We start from the raw sequence: 16,854 nt of genomic DNA, 5'->3' as shown, positions 1-16,854 counted from the left end.
AACAGAGATAATTGGAGATCTTTTCTTAGTTCGGACTATGGAACAAATGTTCTGTAATGATCCAGCTAAGTAAGTAAGTATATACAAGACCTCAGGAGATCCGTTGAATGCCTGCTATATATGGTAGACCTCTTGAAAGTCTTCGATACACGAAATACAGTAGACATTTTGAGAATCATTATATATCCAGAAGATCTTCTTCTGAAGGGTCTTCTATACATGGAAGACCTTTTGGGAGAACTCTATGAACTCTTCACAGTATTCCAAACATGGAAGGCATCTTTATGTTTCCTGTATGCATGGTAGACCCATTGAAGATCTTCTCTATACGGAATCTTGACAGAATTATTTATAGGAGATCTTTTGTGGGTATTATTTGCATGGAATACAACTGGAGAGAAATCTTCACGGTCTTCTTGGTCCCTTAAGGGCCTTCTATATTCAGATGACCTTTTAACGGTCTTCAGCAGCTCCACATTGTTGGCATAATATTTTTCTTTATTTTGTCCAACTTACCTTAAATATACTCTCCAAATTGTAACAATCGTCGAATGCCTGACACAGTATCGCTGCCAATTTCATGTCCAACTCTAGTATACGCATTTGAAAATTTTCAAAATCCACATCGAACTCAAGATCATCAGGATCTAAAACATCATAACTTTTCGATGCGAAGGCCGTAAAGTATTGATTGAACTCAACATAAACGGCCGTAATGCGTGTACTCAGTTGGCGACCGCGTAGACCACCGATTTCAACTTTCTCCAACTTCAAGAATTCAATCACTGTGAAGAAGAACCTGTGATGCAAAAAAATTTAACCATAAATAAATATTATATAGAAAGGCATTGGATTTAAACAGGGTTTAAAAGCCAGCATCTAAAAACATTAGCATTAGCTGTACACTTCAACTGCTACACAATATTCACACACACGGCTAAATGAGCAACCGAACGCATATTTATTTTTGTACATTTTTGCTTATTTCGTTTTTTACGCCTAATCTTTTTTTCGTTATGCATAATCGACAACCACGCTACATATTTAGCAGTCGGCTGACCATTCGTCGCACCGAATTAGCCAGAGAGGGTGTTTTTTTGTCATTAGAGTTGCCAACGCAGTAATAAAAAAGATGTCATTTAATGTCAAAATGCTCCCATCATATGGTAGAACCTAAAGAATTCTAATTATTATTGTTTAAAAATAAAAAAAATATATTTTGAACGGCTTCGCCAAAAATTCACATGTCTTTTGAACGAAAAAGTGGAATTAATTATATCGTGACTTTTAATGCATTACTCTGGTAACCCTGATCTCAAAAACAATTGTTTGCTGAAAACATGGCTAAGCCGATGAAACGTTGTTGCTTATTCTCTTTTCTGATATGTGTTGATCATGTGTGCTGCAAAATATGAGTATGTGTGTCTGATGCTTTTTTATTAAAGCAACAATATCAAATAGCATCAGCATCGCTAGCAATATTTTTGTGAAATTTGTTGCTACATGTTGCCGTTGTTCATTGTTGCTAAACATATTTCGAAGAAATTTTAGCAGGCAAAGCTGCAAATATTCGGTGCTTTTGCTAATATGGCGTTAGCATTTTAAACCCTGGATTTAAATTTGACACTCAGAGCTGGATATGTTACGATGACACGTTGGGCGCCAATCATATTTTTTAAAGAAAACTCACGTTCTTGCTCTTAATCAAATATCCAGCTCTGAAATGGAAAATATGTTCATGTAGTGTATCCTACAGTAGAATCCCGATCATTTGTTAATCAATAGGCCAAAAACCTCAATTATTTGTAACAAATAACCTTCTCTTTAACATATTTATTTTTCCTTTACAACTTCGATAATTCATACAAAATATCTGTCGTTGCGAGTTGTCGGAATACTTCAGTATAATAACAAAATACTCACCATTGTATAGTTGTCAAACGCTCGAGAAAGGCATTATAGCGTTTGAAAACTGAATTAGGATGAAAAGTCCAGTGAATCGGTGGCCTCTCTTCGGGCTCTTTAAAATAATCGGCAATTCTTTCCTTGTAGTGATCAAAGAGAGCACGAAAGAATTTCAAAATTTCGATGGACAATGTCAGGCGTTGCATGGCTTCATCAATGTCGCTGTGGAATATTGAAGAGGGGTCCAAAAAGCGTTTGGCCTAAAACAAAAAGAGTCAGAGAGTGATATTTCCCAACAAAGAACAACATTCCCGGCTTACCTGATGTATTATCAAGTTGCAAATCTGTCTAAGTAGTATAGTTATTTTCGACGAGTGATTATAGTAACGGGAATTACCCCAGATGGTGCAGACTACATGCATTAAAGGAATTAACAAGGGTTTACATTCGGCAAAGTCCATTTCCTCCAATTGTTGCACACATTTCTTTAGAGGATTCAAATACATGGTAATATCCTTGGCTTCGGCAAGTGCTGGAATTTCAGGGGAATTGTATTTAATATATTTTTGATAATTTAACCTTACCACCTACCTGTAACTACATTTTTAAAGAGTGTTTGAAAGCAGGGGAAATAGGCGCTACGTGAATGCTCCAATACCAGGGCCATAGCTCGTATGCGCTCATTACGCAACTGATCAAATATAAAGGAGAGATTTTTCAAACGATTATTCCAAAAAGTAAATTCCACAGTTGGTGTTGGATTTTGGCCATTCAAAAATGCATTTGCCGGATTCTCTTTTATCACTTCATGCACCTGGGTGGCCCATTTGATGACAACACCCTCTATGGCACTTTTCAGATATAAATCAATTTGTAATTGAGGATTTTCGCTTATCGCATTGGCTGCCTTGACAATCTTTTCAACTCCTACCGGCATGGCGAGTATAGTCTCACCACTTACTTGGCCCTTAACTTGATGTACAGTACTTTTTAAACTGTGCACATGCTTCTGTACATCCTGAGCCACCATAAATGGCCATTTCTTGTAATTGATTTCATTCGATAATAAAGGCACCAACACTTCCTCCACCAGGGCGGATAGTTGATCGATTGTCCTGGTGGCCAAATCTCCACATATTATAAAGTTGTTACAATCCTCTCGTGGTATTGGTTCCGGGTGCTTTTTAATAAAATAAACGCCTTTACTTTTTAACTGTGTCAGTGGAAATGTGGTCGAGGGCAATAGCTGTGCAGATTGTGTTAGAATTATGATTAGCACTACAGGTGTGGGTCGATCCAGGAATTCCTTTATAATTCCCTTGGTCTCTTCGACGGTGATAACACGTGTCCATTTTTCGGGTTTTAATTTGAGAGATTTGATAACAAAGGATCCCATCAACTCTAGACGTGGATCGGGACCATTGCCAGCAGCCGCTGCTTCGGCACTGGTCGAAGGTCCATCCATTTTGTAAGAAAATAGGGGGCTACATAAAAGTGAAGGAAATTAAAATAAAAATTAAAATTATTGTTTATCTTTTTATTTTCCATTAATCGAATAACTGATTTTTTCCATTTTCTTTACTGTGTTATATTTCCATCTAATATTTACATTTCTTTATCTAAACTTATTTTATTTAATCAATATCCGTTTCCGTTATCTTTTAACATTTCGACTTTTATCACGAAAGGTTTTAGCAGTTATAATAGTGGCACCTTTTTACATTACTTGGCAATTCTCTTCGTTTTCCAATATCGTGTTCTTATTGTTTTATTATTCGTACCATCCTGCATGCCGTAGTTTTCTGCCTATGAACCTTTTTGAATGTCTGTTTGTATCTGCATATCGTACAAATCATAATTTATAGTTTATTGATGCGCTCACGAAAACTGTCACAATCGCTAGACGGCACTAAATTTCGAAACATGCAACTGGTGTAGGTGATATTGTTTTATGTTGAAGACAACAAGTTTGCCAACACCAAGGTTACGAGGCAAGAAGTTACGAACATTGGCGTGACTTTCCAATGAAATGCTGCTTGGCGAGGGCGGTGAAACTGTTTATTTCACTAAGCAACAACGGCAGTAGCGGCAGTTTAATAAAGCAATCGATCATTGAGAGCGTCATGATAGGCCTGTAAATATTATTAAAATCCAAGACATCCTAGTCATCCAAATATTGTTTCAAAATCGCCGATTACACCGTGCAAAAATTTTAATGTAATTTAAAGTCTGTCTGGTTACTTTCCCAGCAAGAATTGTCCAGCAAGAACTTTCTCAGAGAGTAAGGGGTTTTTATTCTCTTTTGCTAGAAAATTGTTTGTTTTTACAATTTTCTAGCAAAAGAGAATAAAAACCCCTTACTCTCTGAGAAAGTTCTTGCTGGACAATTCTTGCTGGGAAAGTAACCAGACAGACTTTAAATTACATTAAAATTTTTGCCAGCAAGAATTGTCCAGCAAGAACTTTCTCAGAGAGTAAGGGGTTTTTATTCTCTTTTGCTAGAAAATTGTAAAAAGTAAACAGACACCTTCCCAGCAAAAACCAGCAAGCAATCAGCTGACTTGCCAAAACAGAACAATTTGCCGGCCAACAAAGGAAGCAAACACGTTGTATTTTATTAAAAATAAAAAAGAAAATGAAACAAAAAAGTATTTTTCCACATTAGAAATTTATTCTCCATAAAACAATACAATTAGACTATGTTATTTCCACAATAAAATTGTTTTTAATGTTCACAAACATAAATCAACAAAAAACTAAAAACGGCTGATTGATTGTTTTCAAGAAGAAGAAGAGCTTGCAAGTGCTTGCTAGAAGAAATTTGTCCAGCAAGAATTTGCAAGCTCTCAGTGAAAGAACTGTCAAAATGTCTCTCTCGAATCGCTCTCTTTTGCTGGTTTTTTGTGTTAACAGACGACTTCCAGCAACAATTGGCACAAATTGTTACAAATTTTAGGGTAACCAGACACAGCTTTAGTTTCAACAACATCTTTTGGGTCCATTTGAACCTACAATTTGGGATCCACATGAGTCAAATAATCCAATACAAAATAATGTACTACCAATGGGTTAAGAAATAATGGGTTATATTGTAATGTTATAAGGCAAAATCACTTAAGCTGAAAACACATCCAACGTTTGGGTCGTTTTGGCCGTTTTTACACTGTTGGGCATGATGCCGAAAAATTCAAATTCATTTGAAATATATGCCGGCAAACAGATCAACGCTGGGCTTTGGTATCGGCGTCGCCCTGTTGTTGTTGTTTTTTTTTCTCAACGCCCAACACAAAACTTTACTCAAACGTTGGATGTGTTTTCAGCTTTAGTTTGTCATTACTAAGTAGTACTGAGTAAGGGTGGCACAGAGTGTGTCAGTTTAACGCTCGACCAATTTTGGTTTAGGAAATATTTGTTCAGAACAAGATCATTATTAAATAACGGGTTTTTATAGTACTTTTTGGTAGTCAAAATTACTTACTAATCAACTTACTAACCCATTACTTTAACAAGGGCATGACGCACTGAATAGCTAGTATTTCTATAACCACTAGAAGTTGAAAAATAAGCTAAAAACATATGTTCTATATTCAGAACATTTGAGGTGAGATTATGTTCAAATTCAACACACTCCACATTTTATTTTTATTTTTTCCCTTTTTTTGATTTGAACATATGAACTTCTGATTTGTAGCCAAACACAAATGTTTCTCACAGATATAAAAGAAAAATTTTATTTAAAAATTTTAAACTATTAAGAAAAAATAGTAATCATTCGAATCCCACTACCAAATAGGTCTTAGAATTTTTGTAATTAATCGTAGATTAATACAAAAAAATTTCAAGATAATCGAAGAGTACAATCATTGATAAAAATTGATTTCACATTTTAAATCGCAAAAATTCAATCCAAGCCCACTGTGCAAAATTCTTTTATATTTTTATTAGACAGCTGATAAAACAGCAAAAAATACAAAAAAAAATTCTATTCGGACCATTACACTGTGCAACACGAAAATTATTAACCACATTGTGACACCGCAGCGTGATAGAAGACCAAAAAAGAGAGGACACGTGTCTCGCCGTTTTTTCGTATCTCATCAACTTTCGCGGTTATAGGCCTCCAAAGGTTTGAGGCTTTGATGTAGAAAGGGTTATTTAGTCAGGACTATGTCTTCCAAACCGTTAGGAAATTTGAATTTAACTCAGAGGGAAAGTTGTAGCTCTTGTTTTAAAGAACAAAAATTGTGAACACATATAATCCATCAAATCGCCATGGTCAAATTCCTTTTAAAATTTTTTTCTCAAGTTTTGTTTTACAGCAATCAAACCGATCAAATTTGAATCAAACAACCAACTACATAAATGTACCTCAGTTCTCAATAAACATCTTGCTAGAATATACGAACTCTGTAGAAACGGATCTTTATGGTCAAAATAGCAAAACAATTGCGATTCTTATGCTCTTTTTTCGGTTTCTGCTCCTAATACTAAACTAAACCGTTAAAAATTCAAGAAAACAATCAACCACAATAGTGTAGCAAAGGCATCAATAAACAACTTTCTGGAACATGCCAAATATCTATGAACGGTTCTTAATGGTAAAAATAGCAAAAATCTTTTAAAAATATCCAATTTTTATACTTTTTTCTCCGACTCTGGTCAAAAGATACGCAAGCGCCCAAAAATTAAGGATACAGTCAAACACAAAAATGTACCTAACGGTTTGGAAGATATAGTCCTAAACTATTTTGGCGAGTGGTTTTGTTTTTTATTAACTAACAACCACCAACCAACCAAAGACAAATTTTGCTGCTTTTCATAATGCTTTTATTTTCTATTATTGTAATTTACCGTTTCTTCTAATGATTTGTACTGTAGTTGTTATCGTCTTGTGAGCATAGCAGAACAATATGAACCATATGTACATTCATGTTGAGTCAGCATCAGCACTAGGTTGAGATATTAGATGTTGCCTTTATATTAAATAAATTAAAAAAATTTTAGATGCGAACTATATCGTACAGCCAATCATTTTGTTTTTTCGACACCAAACGCTCTGTAGTTGTTTGCTTTGTCAGTTGTTACGGCGGTGGTAGTTTAGCGTAAGGCGTTTAGTTGTATTTCAGTCAGGTTGTGTGTTGTTGAGGTTTGTGGATATAGTCTAAATGTGATGGTGAGACGATGGCGGGGAGGAAAAATCACCTTTAGGTGTATTTCAGTCAGGTTGTGTTTTGTTGTGGTTTGTTGACACAGTGTCAATGTGATGGTGAGACGATGAAAACATTCAAAAGAAAAATAGAAAAAGTTGAGAGCATTTACCAAACAAGGGAGGAAATATGAGAGCAAATAATGGGAATGTAGGGGTAAATAGTGGCATGGAAAAAAAATAGTGACATTAGGATGGATATAAGAAACTGCACATGTATCTTATACAGTATAAAAAAACTACATCACGAACGAAAATATGTGAAAATTCTTGAAATATTTTTTTCTGTGTACTACGAACTATTAAAATTAAGGGTTATTTAAAGTAAGTAGTTTTGACTTGTAAATTTTTTAGAAACAAACCGTTATTTTTCAGCTTCCTAGTAATGCAGACAGTATCTTGTTTATATATCTTTGTAATATGTTATTCGACTCATGTGTGGATCCCAAATTTTTGATGGGTATGCGTACGAACATAAAGGGTTCTTTAAAAGCTTACATGTGTTCCGCCAATACTTGATAAGTGTCTACTTAGTGGAATTTTATGCAACCCCTATTTTTGGACCGATTCATGTCAAATTTTGGGACTGGAAATATTTTTAGCTTCTGATTAAATTGCAATTGAAACATATGACATATGCAAAATGCATAAATTTTTGGATATGCAAAATTTATGCATTTAACATATTTTCTTATGCAACAAATATTTCAATAATAGGTACAAAAATGTTTGTGTGTACAATTTTTCAGTTTAAAATTCTCTTCAGACTAGTCAATAAAATAGAGAAATGTATAACCACAGCCACAACCTTCAAAATACCGAAAATCGAGAGGTATCGTTCTATGGGGGCTATATGAAGGCCTTAACCAAAACCGACAAATTTTAGGTGGAAAGTTTTTTTGCCCCCAAGAAAGACTTAATACCAACTTTCAGCAATTGAGGCCACAACCTTCAAAATACCGGAAATCGGTATCTACCCTTCTATGGGGTCTATATGAAGACGTGGACCTATATCGAGAAATTTCAGGTGGAACGTTTTATACCCCTAACGAAGACTTAATACCAAATATCAGTCATTTCGGAGGGATATTGAGGCCACAACCTTCAAAATACCGAAAATCAGAAGGTACCGTTCTATGGGAGCTATATGAATACGTGGACCCATACCGACAAATTTCAGGTGGAAAGTTGTATACCCCCAACGAAGACAAAATGCCAAATTTCATTTCATTTCGGTGGGATATTGAGGCCACAACCTTCAAAATACCGAAAATCAGGAGGTACCGTTCTGTGGCGGCTATATAAAGACGTGGACCTATACAGACAAATTTCAGGTGGGATATTGAGGCCACAACCTTAAAAATACCGAATATCGGGACGTACCGTCCTTTGGGGGCTATATGAAGGCGTGGGCCTACACCGACAAATTTCAGGTGGAAAGTTTTATACTTCCAACGAAGACTTAATACAAAATGTCAACTAATTTAGTGTGATGTTGAGGCCACAACCTTCAAAATATCGGAAATCGGGAGGTAGAGTTCTATGGAGGCTATATGCAGACCTGGACCTATGCGGACAAATTTCAGTTGTAAAGTTTCATACCACTAACGAAGACTTAAAACCAAATTTCAGCCATGTCGGTGGGATATTTAGACCACAAATCCTTGAATATATTTTTGCATATGGTTTTGCATATGCTCATTTTATGCAAATATGTCAAAATATGCACGATTTGCAAAATATGCAGAAATTTCTGGGCTTAATTCGTTTTATTTTGTAATAAAACGAGTTTCTGTCTAACCCATTATAAATAACCCATTATTTTTCAGCTTACTGGTAATGCAGAAAGTAGGTTGTTTATATAACATTGAAATGGTTTTTACTGTTCATGTGGCTTCGAAATGTTTGCTGGACGATGTACATGTAAGCGGTTAAGCCCCTAAATTTCGTACCCATGTAACAGAGTTTATTAGGTACAAATCAGAAGTTCGCATGGTCAACCCCCAGCAGCGGATAAAATAAAAATTAAAACTGTGGTGATATTTAATATAAATTCACCCTAAAAGTTCTAATAAGGGAATATATATGTTTTGAGCTATAAGTATACATTTAGTGGTCATAATAGAAATAACAATTTGCATTGAAATAAAATTGAACAATTTGTTTGCTTTCGTTTATGAAAGTACTAAGCTTTTTTGCCACGGTAAAACTAATTCCTAGCAGGTGCAGAATATGTTAACTGGTGAACATCATTTTATTTTAAACAAAGTTTAATACCAATGTTGATGTTTTCTACCCATTGAGAATCCGAAATATTAAGTTACATCCATACAATATCAAGTTATATATGTACCCTCTGAAAACCCATAATACCAAATTACGGAAATTTCGGTCCGAAAATGTAAAAAACCCCGAGAAATATATAAAATCGTGATGTACGGTTATACGAGGGCAATATAAAACCTGGACCTATTTGGATAGTATTTCCTACCTTCTGGGAATTATATCAAAACGTGGACCTATACTGTCTGTTTTTAAAGAATGTTTTGTACACCTAACAAAGCCTTAATGGAATTTAAAACATTTCAATTGGATAATTTGTTAGAATTCTTCAAAATACAGAAAATTGGTCGTTACCACTATAGGGGTTATATCGAAACGTTCACCTACACGCAGAAAAATATATGTTAGAAATATGTTTGGATCCGAACAAATATTTGTTTGTGCCCAAACAATTATATGTTTGCAACTTTTTATAACATATCTCAATTTTATTTGTTTGGGTACCAACATATTTTTATATCCTCCACCATATGGAGGGTGTAATTAAATTTGTCATTCCGTTTGTAACACATCGAAATATTCGTCGGAGACCCTATAAAGTATATATATTATTGATCAGCATAAAATTCTATGTCGATTTAACCATGTCAGTATGTCCGTCCGTCTGTCCATCCGTTCGTCTGTCTGTTGAAATCAAGAAACAGCTCGCAATTTTAAAGATAGAGAGTCAATATTTGGTACAGAAATTTTTATTACTTGCGGGATGGTTGGTATTGAAAATGGGATATATCGGTCCACGTTTTGATATAGCCCCCATAGAACGGTACCTCCCGATTTTCGGTATTTTTAAGGTTTTAGCTTCATTAATCCACCAAAATGGCTGAAATTTGGTATTTAGTTATCGTTGAGTGTATAGAACTTTCCACCTGAAATTTGTTGGTATAGGTTCACGCCTTCATATAGCCCCCATAGTCCGGTACCTCCCCATATTCGGTATTTTGAAGGTTTAAGCTTCATTATCCCATCAAAATGCTTGAAATTTGGTAATTCGTCTTCGTTGAGGATATAACAAATCGTTCCACCTGAAATTTGTTGATATAGGTCCACACCTTCATATAGCCCCCATAGAACGGTACCTCCCGAAGGTTTTAGCTTCATTATCCTACCAAAATGGTTGAAATTTGGTAATTAGGCGGAGCTAAGTACTTTCGTAGATGAAAGGAAACTAATTATTCCATTCTCTTTCAATTTAATTTTGGTGGAGGGTATAAAAAGTTCGGTCCGGGCGAACTTAACGTTTTCTTACTGGTTTATGTTAGAGCATATTTTTTATGGGTGGAGAGAGAGTTTTGTCAAAGAGAGTAACATCAGGGCTCTCGTGTCTCCGGAATGTGTGTTGTTGTTAACCAACGTAGCAAGCGAAGAGGAAATGAAAAATGGTATTAATTATGTTGTTCCTTTTTCTTCAGTTGTCTAAATACAATCGTTAAATAAAGACGGTAAAGTGAGTGAATAAATCAGTGTTCTGTCTTTTCTTAAAGAAATGGTGCTTTTTAGTAAATTAAATGTCCGATACATTTTATAATTGAATCAAAGGTGAACGGAAATATTTTATTGGACAAGGAAGAAATCGCATTTAATAGTGGTAATTACATCAATACATTTTTCATATACATACATATGTATATTTGAAATATGGATGTACCTATTTATTACATTATCATTTGATTCCAGATGCCGATTTCCCGCTGATGATTTCAACTTTGAGGAAAATGTGTTTTATTTCACAACTAAGGAGAAGCGTTCAACGATATTTCTATATAATTTTTTCTTTTAAAAAGTGTGACTTTTTATAAATTGTTTCATTCTGTTTTTCTTTTATTAAAGTCTATTATGTATTTCTTTGGAAATTTTTATGTACCCATGTATGTGTCTGTTGTTGCTTTTGCTTTTTTTCTTTTTTTCCCCAAGTATGTTTGGACGAAATGTGTTTCAGATAATTTGGAGTTGATTTAGCAATGTCCGTCTGTCTGGCTGGAGCGCACGATAACTCTCGAACGGATCAACCGATTCGATCCAAAATTTGGCTTTCGTAGTATTTTGTCCAAACTTAGTTTATGTTCGAAGATGGGTTATATCGGTCCACTTTTTCCGGTACCTCCCCCACAAAAGTTCGGAAATGTTCGGAAAATCTGTGCGCACGATAACTCTTGAAGGAAGTAATCAATTTGGTTCATACTTTGCACATCGTGAAATTTCTACCAGACTTAGATGAGGTTCCAATATGAACTCAATCGGTCCACTCCTTCGCCTATCTAACACAAAACTTTGGACAAAATTCACTTTAAGACCTGCTCTCGAATCACTTTGATTTTTGTTGAAGCAACTTGCATTCGCTGCCCCAATTACGGCAGTAAAAGTTTTTCAGGAGCAGGTCCATACTTCTTGAGAAAACAGACTGGAGAGCTCGAACCGAATACTGCGTTCGTCCACACTTTGGATATTGTAATATTTCTTCCAATATTAGATGAAATTCGAAGGTGGTGCTTATAGGTCCACTCCTTGCGGTACGTCCCCCACAAAAGTTCGAAAATATTCGCTAAAATGGTACGCGTGATTTCTCATAGACGTAGCAACCGATTTGGTCCAAACTTTGGATCTCTAAATATTGGCGAAAATTAGTTTATGTTCAAATTTGGGCCATATCTGTCCAATAGTTGTCTTGCCCTATCTATCGATATCCCCGCAAATTTTTGAGCTTTAATCCTTTCCATACTTTTTTCGATGCATACGCCCAAAATTAAAAAAACGCCCCTAAAAACATAGGTTTTTTTTTGGAAAAAAGTATTTCAATCCACACAAGCTGAGGGTATATCTCTGTCGGCAAAGCAGACTGATACTTTTTTACTTGTTTTTTGGCTTTTGGGATTGTGTTTGTGTTCACCCAAACAAATATTTGTTTGCACCCAAACATATAATTTGTTTGCAGGGCCCAAACATATGTTATGTTTGGGACTGATTCCAAACAAATATATGTATGCTGCAAAATATGTTTGGGACATATGTTAGAGAGGCGTTTTTTCCTCCGTTTACAAATACCAATAATTCTCTGTAGGAATATTTTTCGCCCCTAGCTACCAAAATGAAGTGTCAAATCCCTTTGTAACTACATTATTTTTTAGAGAAGACTACCATTTTAGCGGTGCACTCTTGTTGTGATAACACTATGCAACACTGAAAATGCAAACAACTTCTAGTCTGCATTTTTTGAAAGTAAATATTTAGACTACAAAAACCCTAGTAGGGTTTTGTCCCGTCAGATCCAGTTCGGTTTTTATGGCCTCATCTAAACCGGGTTAAATCCACACTTTTTTGCATTTATCAGGCCTTTATCTCAGAAACGAATAGGAATTTGGCCTTGCTGTCTTTAGCAATATTGTAGCCCTAAACTAGTAGAACTTATCTTTTGAAAAAACCACATAAGAAAAACGCCATCTAGGGCATCAAAATCTATAAAATAAAAAAAAATTTTACATAATTGCTGAAATTCTGGTCAGTATCGGCTAAGCTATTGGGAGTTGAACCAAGTAAACTGTTGCAAAAATCTTCCAAATAAAGTTCTCAACAATTCTTTAGAACATTCTGAAACTCTAAAATGCTTACTTCATGTTGTTTCAGCGGTATTTTGCACCCTATCTTTTACAACATGTATTTCAAACACAGTTCACACCAACAGCTAATTCTCGCATTTCGGATTTCACTACATTATTGACATTTTTTTTAAATCGTCGTTGAAAAATGTTCTGAAAACAACGGGTAGAGGCATTTTACAACAATGATATGTTCTGAAGAGTTGTGTATTACATTCCAGGGAATATTTTTCCAAAGAAAATATTCAGAAAAAATGAACGGTTTTGGAGATACGGTGCGAAATGTATTAAAATTGTGGCATTTTTGCATATATTTTGCAATTTGAGGCAATAAAAGTAGTTTTTCGAGTTGAATATTTCTACAAATATTTTATTCTTGTCCTATCCTACAAATTTGCTTCAGAGGTCAGAAGAAGATTTGCAGTGGTTTTAGAGATATAGCCCCGAATTTCTTTAAAAACTCAATATTTAACCCTGTTTAGATGGGGCCATAAAATCCGATCTGGATCTGACACAACAAAACCCAAGTAGGGTTTCTTGTCCTTTGGGTCTGTACTTTCAAAAAATAATCAATTCGAATTGTTTGCACAAGATCACCTTAAAAATGTTGCACAGTGTAATCCACGTCGAAAGTTGTGAAACATAACCGTACGAAAAGGTTCAGGAGTTAATTCAACCCAACATGTAGTGTTGCATAGGCCAGAAACTTTTCTAGTAGCCCTCGAATTGAAAAACGATATCCAAACTGTATATATTGTTGATGTGATCATACATAACAGTGAAATGATTGGGCCAACACTTTGTGTTGACGTATGTTTATTTAGCTAAAGCATAATAAAATGTTTTTAGTATAATATTGTCAACTAGGTCAAAATGTATTGTTGCAGGGACAATATTACAGGGAGTATCCATACAACAAACATTGTTGTCTTCATATATTGTCGGATCAAACATATTTTTTCTCTGCGTGTACCGGAAAGGAACAAACAACTTTGTTTCCTGGGACAACCCAATGTACATGTTAATATCTGCATGTGTTATGACAATAAACTTATTTTATTAAATACAAGAAGTCATTTTTCTTAAATAATACAAAGGAAAGATTGGAAAAATTGCAAATAAAATTATATTATAGGTCACGGCTATTCATTTTATTTAAGCTTTTTTATTTTTCATATTATTGCATAACACTCCGAAGCCTTTACTATGTACTATGTATTGTTGTTATACTCTATATAATATTGGTTATATATTACACAATGTTTTATCGATATTATCAACTATTGTGACACTTTTTTGCAATGAATTTAAGTAAATTAAAGAACCAAAATAAGATGAATAAATTCTGTTATCATTTTTTGATTCAAACTTGCAAATTCTTTATCATTACGTAATATTTTTGTAAATAATATTGTCTTTGTTGAATTTTCGAAAATAATATTTTTTGTTAACATTTCTTCTGGAAAACTATTTTATTATAAATTTTTTATTTTATTTGCGTTTTTCTTTATTTTATTAAAAACATAAAATCTTGCTATCATTACGTAATTGTTTGGCATATATATCTGTTTTTAGTTTTGTTATTACATATTTTATTTTAAAATAGTATTTCCAACTTTTTTATACATTTCTTTATTCTTTATATTTATAAAATTTCAGTAACTTTTCAATATTTTATAATCCATTCACTTTTTTCGCTTGTTACATAACATTCCGTTATTTGTCACATCTTTTCATAACTGTTAAAATACACTAAAATTATAAACAATTTGCACTCATTTCCCCACAAATAATTTTTTCTTATTAATTTCCTTTAACTCGTTTTATATTTTATGCGTTTTATTAAGAAATTTTGCGATTTTCATGAATTTTTCATAGATTACATAACTTATTTCCACTTCATTATACTATATTTTCACTTCACCATGACTATCTTTACCTTCACTTTTTTTGGTTTTATTTAGTCAATTTCCGTTTCCGTTGTCTTTTCGAATTGCGACTTTTATCACGAAATGTTAAAACAGTTGTGATAGGAAAACCTTTTTGCATTTCTTAACAACAGTTCCGTTTCTCTGTATCCTGTTGTTATTGTTGATTTGTTTATAAGGAAGAGTCCTGCGTGTCATACATGTCTGTCTGTCCATCAACCTAAGTATCTGCTTATATGTTTGGGTCTTTGTCGCTTAAATACTTTATTTATTTATTTATTTATTTATTTATTTATTTATTTGAATCTTTTTTATATTTATTTTATTGATGCGCTCACGAAGAGTGTCATTCATGGCTGGTAGACGACACCAAATCACGAATCATGCAACTGTTGTTGCAGGTGATATTCGAAAGAACAATAAGTTTACCGAAAACCAAGGTTACGACAATACATAAATTTATATAATAAACAAAGATTGCTATATTAAGGTTGTTAGTTATTATTTTAGGATCCAGTAGTGCGATTCTCTAACTCATTTTATAAAATGCTTATAATTTCGATAATTAACAATGTTTTTCGGAATTTTAGCGACTTGGTGGTAAAGTTGCATTAATTCCTCAACTTCGTATCTTAAAAAATAAAATTGTTCAGGAGAGATAAAAAACGATTGAATTTTTGATACATCGGTGGTTGAATAACAGATTAAATGCAATTATTAGAAACTTTAGTTGGCGTTTACATTAGAAAGACAATAGTCGCCCTCTTCCATAAATAAATTCAGATCCCTGAGGATGATTGTCGTAGTCAAATATTGAAAATAACATTTAAACCAACCAAATAAAAAACAGTCTTTAAATGGCCTTCTGCCAAACTATACTTGTACTTGAAAAGTACAAGGCCGACATTAGTCCCAATTTACATTAGGAGCTTTTTCTTGCGGCAATTTTTCTCGTTCTTTTTTAAACTTGCCTCTTGCGTTTATACATACAATTCTATTTCGGCAAGTTTTGTTTTCAAAACATTGGAAATAATGTCAAAAACAAAACATATAAAAGGAATTGCCTGAAAATTCTGGTACGAACAATTTTTTTCCACTTCCATTCCCCTTACGTGTCTCTCCTACAAACTGAGACATGCCGCAAGTAAACTTGCCTAATGTAAATTGGGACTTCCTGCCATACAGGAAATACGATGGATTGGGAAAGGCGTCACAACAACACCTAAAGGTGACGCAGCCTTGTTGCAGCAAAGGTACGTACCCGTCTAAACGTTGCAAATAAAGCACGAACAGACACAACGCGGAAGTTGAACATCGATAGGCTGCAAACACAACAGATAGCCACAGCATATTCCACCCAACTAGCCCAATTGCTTAATCAAAGCACTCCTCATCCCGATAACATATCAGCGCAATTGCAAAGCATTGCCCACTCCATGCAAACAGCCGCAAAATCCATACTTGGATACCAGAGACCTCCACCAAGGAATCCATGGTATGACACCAAAGAGAAAAATGCGGCATATAGGGCTACTTTACAATCCGTAGCAACGCGTAGCGCACGAGAGAGATACAGGGAGAAAAGGAGAGAGGAGACACGTCTTTTCCGCAGGAAAAAGAGAGAGATGGAAAAGCGGGAGTGTGAAAAAATCGAGATGTACAGGAGCCAGAATGAAGTCCGAAAATTCTACCAAAGAGTCAAGCATCAAACTGATGGTTTTGGTACAGGCACATTCTCCTGTAGAGACCAGCAAGGTAATTTGGTAACTGATACAGATAGTGTACTCAGGATATGGAAAGAACATTTTTCAAAACTGTTAGTATCCAATAGCAGCGAAGACGACAAATCCCAGAAGATGGTATTGAATGTATACCACCCGGC

At 34.5% G+C, this 16,854-nt stretch overlaps 1 protein-coding gene across 3 annotated transcripts in view; it reads right to left on the bottom strand.

Moving 5' to 3' along the window:
* Positions 1–15,111, bottom strand: part of Dhc93AB (Dynein heavy chain at 93AB) — an 80,119-nt gene extending 65,008 nt beyond the window's left edge. For 2 of the 3 annotated variants that reach the window (XM_073966627.1, XM_073966646.1), the window contains exons 1-5: positions 14,984–15,111; positions 2,497–3,389; positions 2,226–2,437; positions 1,924–2,165; positions 517–799 (exon numbers count right to left, since the gene is read on the bottom strand). In XM_073966627.1, the coding sequence (XP_073822728.1) occupies positions 517–799; positions 1,924–2,165; positions 2,226–2,437; positions 2,497–3,370 (1,611 nt within the window). In that variant the 5' untranslated portion in view covers positions 3,371–3,389; positions 14,984–15,111. Of the gene's footprint in view, positions 1–516; positions 800–1,923; positions 2,166–2,225; positions 2,438–2,496; positions 3,390–14,300; positions 14,327–14,983 lie in introns of those variants that run through there. The other variant, XM_073966637.1, reaches the window with a different exon arrangement.
* Positions 15,112–16,854: the final 1,743 nt, after the last annotated feature.

Source organism: Musca autumnalis, unplaced genomic scaffold (assembly GCF_047663935.1).
Source record: "Musca autumnalis isolate F117 unplaced genomic scaffold, ASM4766393v1 scaffold_1, whole genome shotgun sequence".
NCBI lineage: Eukaryota > Metazoa > Arthropoda > Insecta > Diptera > Muscidae > Musca > Musca autumnalis.
This window is presented reverse-complemented; position numbering and strand designations above follow the sequence as displayed.